The sequence below is a fragment of the Hyperolius riggenbachi genome, chromosome 7 (genome assembly GCF_040937935.1).
Source record: "Hyperolius riggenbachi isolate aHypRig1 chromosome 7, aHypRig1.pri, whole genome shotgun sequence".
Taxonomy (NCBI): Eukaryota; Metazoa; Chordata; class Amphibia; order Anura; family Hyperoliidae; genus Hyperolius; species Hyperolius riggenbachi.
The window spans coordinates 85,090,423-85,103,176 of NC_090652.1; the positions used below are offsets into that span (position 1 = coordinate 85,090,423).

The 12,754-nt window shown below is 44.5% G+C and overlaps 1 protein-coding gene across 2 annotated transcripts in view; it reads right to left on the bottom strand.

Annotated features, from left to right (window-relative positions):
* XPO6 (exportin 6) overlaps nucleotides 1-12,754 on the bottom strand; it is a 102,352-nt gene that overhangs the window by 85,236 nt on the left and 4,362 nt on the right. For both annotated transcript variants that reach the window (XM_068244191.1, XM_068244190.1), the window contains exon 2: nucleotides 5,194-5,284. In XM_068244191.1, the coding sequence (XP_068100292.1) occupies nucleotides 5,194-5,284 (91 nt within the window). The remainder of the gene's footprint in view (nucleotides 1-5,193; nucleotides 5,285-12,754) is intronic.

Sequence of the window (12,754 nt, forward strand, 5' to 3'; positions counted from 1 at the left end):
GGGGGCTCTATATGGCTGATATTGTGGTGAAACCCCTCCCACAAGAACAAGAAAAGAACGTACTCTTGGCAGTTTCCTGTCTGTGAACCTTGCTGCATTGTGGGAAATAGCTGTTACCAACTGTCATAAACCATGCAGCAGCTACTGTCAGCAGTGTTCACTGGTGTTCCTTTTTAAGAGCCGGGCAGCGAGGGCGGTTCATGTGAGGGCAGCGGGGGGCTGTTCACGTGAAGACGATATAGTTATCGTCACTCTGCAGTTTTCAGAGTGCCCGCCTGCTGCCCGCACGCTTGTCTGGCTGCACCGCTGTGCGCCGATTGGCCAGAACCGCCAGAAGCAGTGAATATGTATTGTGGTTAATGAGCGGGGGGGCGGGTCCACTCGAGCGAGCGGCACACAGCTTTACCAATCGCTGGATAGCGATGGGATGACGGCAGCGGTAGGCGGAGCTGTACAGAGCGTACAGATCCGCCTACCGCTGCCGTCATCCCATCGCTATCCAGCGATTGGTAAAGCTGTGTGCCGCTCGCTCGAGTGGACCCGCCCCCCCGCTCATTAACCACAATACATATTCACTGCTTCTGGCGGTTTTGGCCAATCGGCGCACAGCGGAAGGCGGGCCAGACAAGCGTGCAGGCAGCGGGCGGGCACTCAGTAAAAACCGAGGATACTGACGATCACCAGATCGTCTTGGCACGAACCGCGGTTTCGGTTTTGAACCGAAAAACCGTGCAGCCCTACTTTGCACCTTATATAAGTAAGCACTTTATGTGATTTGCACCTTAGCAATCAGCTCTTTCACCGGGCATCCCTGATGAAGCCCCATGTTGGGGTTAAACAGAGATTTTTTTTGTGTCGGCTGTTTTTAGTTTACCATTATAGTGCAAATTGAATGGTGGAGTGGGTATTGTTACTGGCAGAGAAGCGCAAGGATCATGTACTAGTGATGTGTACTGCTTTTGTCAACTGGCGCCCTGCTGTGTCCGTGCCCTTCATCCCCTGCAACATTGTGTGCAGAGTGCGCTGCTCAAGACTACCTGTGTCTCCTGGCTTGCGGAGTGTGCATGCACGGATCAGCGGCGCAATGATTGGGGATTCTTCCTATGTGGCAATCACTGTGTCTCATATCTATCTAGAGACATAGCTGTAACAATCTTGGGGCACATCTGGCTACTGTGGAGGGTGCTATACTGTGGAGAGGCTATACTTGGGAGGGGGCTTATACACAAATCAATCACATTTTCCTGGTTTTTGAGGTAAAAGTGGGTGCCTCGGTTTATACGCGGGTCGGCTTATATGAGTATATACAGTATACATTTTCAGTGTCCAACTTACTGTTAATTAGTTTTTTTTGAGCCATGTCTTTAGTATAAAAAAAGTTACATTTTAATTTTCCTTTGTTTTATGCCTCTGAACATGCTGCATTCTAGGCATGGGCAGTTATCTGCCACCTTGCTCAAGTTCAATCTAGCCTGTGTACACGTACGGGTAGCTTTAGTTATTGCTTTGCTCCATATTCCACTGACATGCCTGCACAACCTAAACATCTGGAGTCAGTGTAACAAACCTCTCACCATGTGGAAGTCCTCTATCAGGGCATTGAACAGTTCTCTGGGAGATTTTAGGGTATAGGTCAGTATTGTAAGTATTTAGAAATACAGGGAGCCATTTGTCAGTATAAAACCACAATTTTTATCAATAAATCTTTAAAATACTTGGACAGTGAATACATATAAAACGCTCTTTACCATAAACATATAGTACATGTATATCAATAGACCAAAACAATTATCAACAATACAGTGGGATGCGAAAGTTTGGGCAACCTTGTTAATTGTCATGATTTTCCTGTATAAATCATTGGTTGTTACGATAAAAAAAAGTCACAGTGAGATTTGATAAGTGAAATAAGTTTATTGGATTTACAGAAAGTGTGCAATAATTGTTTAAACAAAATTAGGCAGGTGCATAAATGTGGGCACCACAAAAAAAAAATTCATTAATATTTACTAGATCCTCCTTTTGCAGAAATTACAGCCTCTGAACCTGTAGGTTCCAATGAGAGTCTGGATTCTAGTTGAAGGTATTTTGGACCATTCCTCTTTACAAAACCTCTCTAGTTCATTCAGGTTTGATGGCTTCCAAGCATGGACAGCTCTCTTTAACTCACACCACAAATTTTCAATAATATTCAGGTCTGGGGACTGAGATGGCCATTCCAGAACGTTGTACTAGTTCCTCTGCATGAATGCCTTAGTGGATTTTGAGCAGTGTTTAGGGTTGTTGTCTTGTTAAAAGATCCAGCCCTGGCGCAGCTTCAGCTTTGTCACGGATTCCTGGACATTGGTCTCCAGAATCTGCTGATATTGAGTGGAATCCATGCATCACTCAACTTTGACAAGATTCCCAGTTCCTGCACTAGCCACACAGCCCCACAGCATGATGGAACTACCACCATATTTTACTGTAGGCAGCAGGTGTTTTTCTTGGAATGCTGTGTCATTTTTCCTCTATGCATAACACCCCTTGTTATGTCCAAATAACTCAATTTTAGTCTCATCAGTCCAGAGCAACTTATTCCAAAATGAAGCCAGCTTGTCCAAATGTGCTTTAGCATACCTTAAGTGTCTGTACTGTGGGTGGAAAAAAAGGCTTCCTCTGCATACAGCATCTCCTTTTGTAAAGTCCACAGAATGGTTGAACGATGCACAGTGACTCCATCTGCAGCAAGATGATGTTGTAGGTCTTTGGTGCTGGTCTGTGGGTTGACTGACTGTTCTCACCATTCGCTGCTTCTGTCTATCCACAATTTCTCTTGGTCTGCCACTTCGAACCTTATGTTGAACTGAGCCTGTGGTCTTCCATTTCCTCAATATGTTCCTAACTGTGGAAACAGACAGCTGAAATCTCTGAGGCAGCTTTCTGTATCCTTCCCCGAAACCATGACAGTGAACAATGAAGTGAACAATCTTTGTTCCAGTCATTTGAGAGTTGTTTTGAGAACCCCATGTTGCTACTCTTCAGAGAAAATTAAAAGAGCAGGGAAACTTACAATTGACCCCCTTAAATACTCTCTCATAATTGGATTCACCTGTGTATGTAGGTCAGGGGTCACTGAGCTTACCAAGCACATTTCAGTTCCAATAATTAGTTCAAAAGGTTTTGGAATCAAAATGACAACAGTGCCCAAATTTATGCACCAGCCTAATTTTATTTAAACAATTATTGCACACTTTCTGTAAATCCAATACACTTCATTTCACTTCTCAAATATCACTGTGTCTCCTATATGATATATTTAACTGACATTTTTTTTATTGCAACAACCAACGATTTATACAGAAAATTAATGACGATCAACAAAGTTGCCCAAACTTTCGCATCCCACTGTATATATCATTACAGAGCACTCAGTCTCACTCATAATGCAGAACTTCTAAAAGTCTCGGGAGAATCCGTCTGACTCACAAATATTGCCACTAGGCTTGTTTTAATAGAAACACTCTTTAATTTGTTAAGTATAGGGCTGAGCACTAGGTTCAACGGATTTCGTAAAGCTCTACTTCACTTCCTCAGGAGCTTCCCAGTCCTCAGATGGGCATTTTCTTTTTCTTTTTACCTATGCCCTAAAAACACCTGGAGTCCTTTTCAATCCCCTATACATTAATATTAGGAGGCAGGGAACTCTGGATCAAGTTAACTAAGTTTTGAGGTCTCTTTATAATAATACTTTTATAGCGCTTTTCTCCCTGGGGATTCAAAAGTGCTGTGACCCTGCGATATGCAGTCTCAAACACTTGGCAAAAGAAGTGGGGTTTTAGCCTTTTCTCAAAGCTGTCTAGAGATGGGACCTCTTGCACAGATTGTGGAAGCGAGTTCCATAGAGTAGGGGCTGCATGAGAGAAGGCCATCACCAAATGTTTTTAAGTGAATCCTGGAAATAACCAAATGTACCATTTGCAGTGTGGAAGGTGCATGGAGGGGGCATATCGTTCTAATGGATCAGCTATGTACTTGGGCCCCATGTGGTTTAGAGTCTTGAATGTCAGCAGATCTTAAACTGAAGTCTCCATTTTACTGGCAACAAGTGTTAGCAGTTCTGGGGAGATGTGAGTTGTGGGGAGCACTGGCAATAGTCTGGGGATGGATATTGTACGGTTTAAAGGTCTCTGCCTCTGACACAGGAGACCTGGATTCAAATCTGGGCTCTTCTGGTTCAGTAAGCCAGCACCAATTCAATGAGGAGACTTTGGGCAAGACTCCCTAACACTGCTTCTGCCTATAGAGCGCACCCTAGTGGCTGCAGCTCTGGTGCTTTGAGTCTACCAGCAGGGATGAGCTCACGAGTCATTACGAGTAGCTAGCTACTCAAATTCGTGATTCTAATGAGGCGTAATTGCTGCAGGAGTGCTGCTGAGAGAGAGAGGGGTTTAATTACCCAGCTGCCCGCCGCTTCTATGCGTATCACACAGCCTCGCACGTGTCCAATGGGACGCGTTCCACAACTCAGTACTGCGCACTTCCTCCTTCCGGCCGAATGGGATGCATGCTAGGCTGTGTGATACTTATAGAAGCAGCGGGCAGTTGGGTAATTAACCTCCTCTCTCCCAGCAGCAATTAAGCCTCAATAGAATCACGTATTCCAGTAGCTATCTACTCGTAATGACTCGTGAGCTCATCCCTAGCTACTAGGAGAAAAGCGTGATATAAAGGTTATGTGTCTAGTGTCTTCTGTGGGGATCCTATGAATAGGACATTGCAGTAGTCCAGGAGGGAGGATACAAATGCAGGAACTAGAGTAGGTCCTCTATCAGCCAAGTCAGATAAACATGTGGCTGGAATTGAAGCTCCAGGAACACTGGTGTAGACAGGCCCAGAGGCGGGTTTTGTTGTGTTTCATTTGTCTATGAAGTGATCAGAGCTGATATTATTGAACTGGAGTCAGAGGTTCATAGGAGAGCGGGAGGCTCTGTAGTAATAAACCCCACATGAACTTGTGATTTGGCCGTTTGACACCTGTTAGAAATTCCTCCATAGAAGTGACTGATGAGAAAGCAGCCTGGTGTCCTTCTGGCAAGAGAGCTCCACACACACATTTTACATAAGCAATTTCACCCTCCATGCTCCAGCCAAGACACAGGGAGAATAAAGCTGTACTCTGTGAGGAGACTCCTGCCGCCAAAGTGTTCTTACCGATTTCTCGCTTGCGCTCGTTGGATGTGCTTGTGTGAAAGAACTCTGTCATCAGACTCTCCAGGGCTCTCAGCGAGGCCTCTTCTGACGCCTGCAAGCACACAATAGGGGTTAACAGCATCTGGTTCACATCAACAAAAATAGTCTGTTTATTGGAGGGCACTCATTACAATACTAACAAAACTGATCACTTCTCTCTACGTTCTGATGCAATATTCCCCTAACTGCCACCAGTCTAAGCAAACACACATGCTCAAGTGTACAGCTAGCCACAGGCATAGGGTTGTATTGCTGTGTCTGTGAAAATCCAGAAGTCTTCTTAAAGAACAACTGAAGCAAGAGGAATATGGAGGCTGCCATATTTATTTCATTTTAAACAATACTAGTTACCTGGCAGCCCTGCTGGTCTATTTGGATGCAGTAGTATTTGAATAACACCAGAAACAAGCATGCAGCTAAAAGTATCAGATCTGACAATGTCAGAAACACCTGATCTGCTGCATGCTTGCTCAGGGTCTGAGGTTGAGTATTAGAGGCAGAGGATCAGCAGGATAGCCAGGCAACTGGTATGGCTTAAAAGGAGATAAATATGGCAGCCTCCACATCCCTCTCGCTTCAGTTGTCCTTTAAGGCTAGGTTTCCACTTGTGCGTTTTGTGTTGCCATTGATTTGGCAACTAATGGCAGTGAGTGGGGCAGTTTCCATCCAATGCAAATTTCCGTACGCGTGAAAAAAAAAAAAAAATCTGAGTTCCTGCATAATTTTTTGGACATCGCATATGATTCGCATACAATGCTTTGTATAGGCAACATGAATGTTTGCGTTATTTGCGTGAAAATTCGCATTAGATCCATGGTTACAGGAAATTGTCAGCAGTCATGACTAAGATGTTACTAGGCAGATTATGTTATATTTAACGAATGCAAATTTACTGAAATATATATATATATATATATATATATATATATATATATATATATAATATTTACAGGCAAATTTTCACTAAACAGAAAACAAACAGTCACACAATGTTTTTGCAGGCGAAAATGTCACACTACAGTGGAAACGTAGCCTAAAGGACAACTGAATCAAGAGTTCTGGTTCACCCTGAGCTTGCTGGGAAATCTGTAACTTTGAATCAAGAGGCCTAAGGAGACTATCCTGTGGATCTCCTCTGCCTCTATGGGCCAGTTCACAGTGCTCAGTTGGGTTGCAGAATAATTCTGCTTGTAAACTCACTGCCAATACAATTCTATGACCCTGTTCACAGTACTGTGCTGTAAATGATTGCATTCTAACTCGCTGCATGCAGGCTTTGTATTAAAGAGGAACTCCAGTGAAAATAATGTAAAGTGCTTCATTTTTACAATAATGATGTATACATTATTTGGTCAGTGTTTACCCATTGTAAAATCTTTCCTTTCCCTCATTTACATTCTGACATTTATCCCATGGTGAATTTTTACTGCTGACAGGTGATGTCAGTGGAACGAGATGCTGCTTGCTATTTTTTGGCAGTTGGACCAAGCTGTAAACAGCGGTTATTTCCCACAATGCAATGAGGTTCCCAGACAGGAAACTATCAGGACCATGGTCCTCACATCACACTGTGGAGGGGTTTCAACAAAATATCAGCAATAAAGAGCCCCCTCTTTTTCTACTTGCTGGATCTACAATCAATCTGTTTGGTTTGATGCACTCTCCCAGTGATTACTCAGCTCTCCCGTGCATGGTTGCCTTTTGATATAAGAGCCCCCTGATGATCCATTTGAGAAAAGGAATAGATTTCTCATGAAAAAGGGAGTATCCGCTAATGATTGGGATGAAGTTCCATTCTTGGTCACGGTTTCTCTTTAACCACTTTATTCACCACTACAGTAGATCTACATCCTCTGTGACTTCATCTAAGCCACGAGTCAGTAGATATAAGTCTTGTAGCAGAAGCAGCGCGGTGCAGGATTGGGCTTGCCTCTGTGCACTTTTCTGGCACTATCTGATGCAGCACTAATTGGTGAATGGGAATATATGTTTCCTGAGCCAATGGGATTGATTTTTACCATTAAAAATACTTTTATTTTCTCAGTTCATAGTGAAAAATACACTCTGTAGCATTATTTCAGAATCAAATATCTTCACCATACATTGTGACAGGAACATTATCTAAGTTTTGTAATAAGCAGTGAAAATAGCAAAACAAAATTTGTGTTTTTTTTTATCTACAGTAGTACTTTTTATTTTTAAAACTGGAATTGGTAAAACTGAGAAATAATGTGTTTTTTTTCTATTTTTTCCTTGTTTTCCCATTAAAATTCATAGAAAACAAAATTGTTTGAGGGAAAAAAAATGGCATACAATGAAAGCCTAGTTTGTCTTGAAAAAAACATATATTTCATTTCTGTGTCACAAGTAGGGGTAAAAATATTTCTGACTTAAAAAGGACACAGCTAAACTGTCAAAACTGCTCTGGCCCATAAGAGGGGAACAAGGTCTGGATGCGAAGTGGTTAAAGTCTATGTCCAGCCTCCATTGCAGTTCACACTCATAACGCGAGGGTTATGCTATGGACCAGTGTGAATCCAGTCTAAAGGCCCATTCCCACTACGAATTTTATCCAACATTTTTGAGCGATGATTTCTGCAATCTTGTAACATGGGTACAGTTACACGATTTCACAAATGACATTTGCGACAACGACCGGCGGATCGGATCTTTAAGACCCCCGACAACTCCTGCACAACGGACAGTGATCATCTGAACGCTCATTTGCGCCCGTCGTGTATACCGCTGGCAGGAAGATGGATTGGGGAATGCTAGTCGTCGTGGTACGTCGCTGTGATCTTCCGGCATCGTTTGGCTGAAAGTAATAAGCTGAATACTCATCATAGGGCCCGTTTCCACTTGTGCAGTGCGAATCGTCACGGTAAAAATTCGCATGCGGGTGTATGCGAATTTTCGTGCAAATTCGCATGAAAATTCGCTTGAATGACGCTGTATGCGAATTTAACCATGGCAGTGCCGGTGTGCATTTCCATTGATTTCCATGCGAATTCGCATGAAAATTCGCATACCAAAGCTGCAGGCGATTTCCCTATTAAATACATTAGCGACGATCGGCATGCATTCCACACGCAGGCGAATTCTGAGGGCTCTGCCCTGCAGAAAAATCCTGCACAGAAAAACGCTCAGGAAAACTAACAAGTGGAAACAGGCCCATCCACTTGTATTGGCTGTGCGAATCTGCATGCAGGAAACGCATGCAGATTCGCGATAGTGGAAACGGGCCCTTAGACCCTGAACAAGCATGCATCAGATCAGGTGTTTCTGACATTGTCAGATCTGACAAGAACAGCTGCATGCTTGTTTCTGGTGTTATTCAGACACTACTGCAGCCAAACAGACCAGCAGGCCTGCCAGGCAACTGGTACGGTTTAAAAGGAAATAAATATGGCTGCCCCCATATTCTTATCACTTCATGTTGTCCTCATCGGTAATCCCGAGTCAGACTCGGGACGGAAATCTTCAGCTCAGAGCGATAACCCCGAAATGGATCTATGGGAGGAGTGTAATGTGCAGGGCTGCCGCAGATCTATCTAGCTGTATGATTTTTAGGGTCTAGACCAGGCATGGGCAAACTCGGCCCTCCAGCTGTTACGGAACTACAAGTCCCACAATGCATTTGCCTTTATGAGTCATGACTGTGGCTGTCAGACTCCTGCAATGCATTGTGGGACCTTGTAGTTCCTTAACAGCTGGAGGGCCAAGTTTGCCCATGCCTGGTCTAGAAGCATGTGAAAAAACTGCACCACTTTCAGACACTAAAATCCGGAAATAATCATACCGCTAGGAAGTCACATCTGAAGGGAAAAATAAAAACACTTATGATAATGAATTATATGTGTAGTACGGATAATAAATAGAACATTAGTAGCAAAGAAAAGTCTCATTGGCAGAAAATAAACCTTGTTGGTGTCCCAGACTGACTATGAACGATTCTATAGGCGATTGTTTGACTAGTGGGAAAACGTTCTTTAATAATCCGTTATGGATTGGAACTATAGATGGATTAATTGATGGTGAAATAATCAACACATTACAACATTTTAATTGGTTTCAATACATCCTACATGGATGTACAAGAAGCGGTTTGAGAAGTAATAATGAATAGGCCAATGTTTTCTTAGAAAATTTGAATAGTAAAGAATATTCTATAGCAGATTTCCATCGCTTGAAATGAGCATTCATGATCACGTCACGCAACCATCTAGATGCAAAGTAACCGGACGTTGGTAACCTTCTGTTCAACAATCTACCAAGGAAAATACTGCTTGGAGTGAGCATGTAATGTGTGTACAGAAGTCCGCAACGCTGCATGGAAGGAGGGAGGAGAGGAAAACGGCACACAGCGGAAAAAGTTTTCCCACCCCTGGTCTATTCTTTTTCCGGCATGCCTGATCTTTAGCGATCCCCGATCACACCTGTTCAAAAAAGCCCGCCAGGGGCGTTCTTACAAGGTTTCCAGAGCTGCCATTGGGCAGCTCTCTCTCTCCCTGGCTGCGCACCCCTTCCGCTCCTCCGCCTCCCTGCACGCTATGAGAGACACACAGTCTCTCCTTGCAGCGTCTTGACCCAGAGGTCACGGAAAGTGAAAATGGGCTATTGCAGCCCACAGGACCTGCGTCTTTTGCGGCTACCTGATCCACTAAGCCCGCCGGATCAGGTAGTTACTTTTTATTTTTCATTTTAGGAGCCCACCTCGAGCTCTCTTTAATGGCGCTGAGCAAACAGTTAGACCTCTTTTCCATGGGCAGTTGAAATGTGTGCTCAGCAAGCAGTTACCAGGCAGCAGCAAGCAGTTGTGAGAGTTTTAGAGGCATTTCACTGCCTATCCACTGCCCGTGAAAAAAAGAGACCTAACTGGTGTTCTGCAGTTACATGTGAAGCAGTGAGTGCAGTGAGAGAAAGAGATTAACCAGACAAATGTAAAATTACATTACACAAAAATAAGATTTTTCATAGTAGACAAAAGCAAAAGGCTATTTTTTTTTTTTTTTTGGATGACGCACGTAGAACAATTCTTTCTTGTCAAATGTTCAGGGCCTGTTTCCACTACAGTGGAAATCAGGCTGAATCTACAGTTTCCCTGCAAGGGAATCGTGCGGGGAAACTCTGCCATAGGGGATAATGTTGCCGCAGTCCAAATCGCTTGCCTTAGCCATTCGGCCAACATTGCAGCAATTTTTCGCGCAGGAGGCAGCGAATCCCATATTCAGCTGCGTACTTGCAGACCAGGAAGTGCCGCCGCACGTCTTGCAGAAAGTACGGCAGCTAGTGGACATGGGCCCTTAGTGTCTGTACTGGGAATGGTCAATAAAAAGCTAAAAGAGTCTTGCTCCAAATGTTATGCAAAAACATGGCAGCTGAAAAAAATTGAACTAAATAAAAGGAGAGGAGTCAATTTCCAAGCAGCAAAAATTGCACAAAATTTGCATCTCCCTGAGCATCCCTAAAGGTGCCCATACATTAAAAGATTATGGGCAGATCGACCAAGAGAAATTTCTAATCGAAATCATCAGGGAAATCGGCTGAGCCGCCGCGTCCGCCCCCGCAATGTATAAATTTATGCAGTGTGTGTGCGCATTTATACATTGCCTGTCTGGTGTCAGCCTCCACGCGGTGATCGTCCATCTTACCGGGTATACATGGCGGCGCATAGCGTCTGACATCAGACGCTATACGCCGCCGGCGTGTATGCGGAACCCCGGCGAGATGGACGGAAACCGCGTGGAGGCCAACACCGGACAGGTAATGTTTAAATGCACACACACTGCATACCTTTATACATTGCAGCGGCGGGGGTTTCCGTTGTCTCGTCGCTCGTTCGCAATTCGGCCGCCGTACTGCCGCGCACCCGACCAACTTCGTCCCAACATCTTCCAGCATGCGCGATCGACCGTGCGGCCAATTTCTGTCCCGAAATTGGTCGCTTTGTCAGTCGTGCATGCACTTGGCAGCACCAATTTTCATCCAATGCGATTATAATAATCTAATTGGATGGTCGATTGGCTGGTTGGTCGGCAAATGTATGGGCCCCTCAAGAGAACCCGAGGTGGGATTTAATTATGTTAGTGGTGCACAGAGGCTGGTTGTGCACACTAACACCAGCCTCTGTTGCCCCATGGTGTGCCTCCATGTCCCCCCTGGGCGCCGCTATACCCCCGCAGTGCTGGCGACACGCAGCGCGTCGCCAGCACAATGTTTACCTCTGCGCTGTCAGTCAGCGCCGCTCCCCTGCCTCGGTGCTACCCGCCCGTGTCCCTTCCCTCCCACTGATAGGAGGGAAGGGACGCGGGCGGGTAGTGGCGATACGGAGGAGGCGGGGGAGCAGCGCTGACTGACAGCGCATAGGTAAACATTGTGCATGGCGACGCGCTGCCCCAGTAACATAATTAAATCCCACCTCGGGTTCTCTTTAAGGCCTCTTTTCCACAATCAGCTGAACTGTGTTCTCAGCAAGCAATTACCAGGGAGCAGTGAGCAGTTGTGAGAGAGAGGCCTAAATCTAATCATCACACCACTGACTATTTGAAATGAATTAATAGTGCTTACATGACAATGTGGCCTATCAAATGGGCTATGCATAGACATCAGGCAACTTCAGCGATCAGTCATTTCCTGCATGAGTCACCTAGGCTAAGAATTTGAACACATCTTTCAACTGATAAATTTGCTTTCAGCTACCATTGCTTTGCACAACTGGACTTAAAGCAACCCAATGAAAGTAAATGCCATGCATAAAACAAGACAAAAAACAAACACATTCTTCCAAGACGTTTCAAATCCCATGATCTGTCTTATAGAGGGAATGGAGAGGGAGCCAATAAAGCACAATTTCATTTACCTAGTATCGGTAACAAAAGCAAACAATCTCTGATAACAGCAATGGGGACACACCTTACGATATCCTTTCTACACAGCACCAAATGTACATTTAAAAAAAAATAATCTTGAAATACAGGAGAAATGACATGAAAATGTAGAGAATGCTTGTTGCCCCCCTGTATGGCTAATTTCAAACTGGATCATTGCACTGCGATATGACTTGCATAGAGCACAACTAGTAGCATAGGACTCTCACTTCAGGTTCCCTTTAAAGAGGAACGCCACTGAAAATAATGTAATAAAAAAGTGCTTCATTTTTACAATAATTATGTATAAATGATTTAGACAGTGTTTGCCCATTGTAAAATCTTTTAACCCTCCTGGCGGTATAAAAAAATCCGCCAGGAGGGAGCGCAGCAGTTTTTTTTAAAAAAAATGTTTCCTATATCATGTAGCAAGCCCAGGGCTCGCTACATGATAGCCGCTGCTCAGCGGCATCCCCCCGCCCTCTTCGATCGCCTTCGGCGATCTCCGATCAGGAAATCCCGTTCAAAGAACGGGATTTCCTGGAGGGCTTCCCCGTCGCCATGGCGACGGGGCGGGATGACGTCACTGACGTCAGGATGTCATTGGGAGTCCCGGGCCACCCCTCGGCGCTGCCTGGCACAGATTGGCCAGGCAG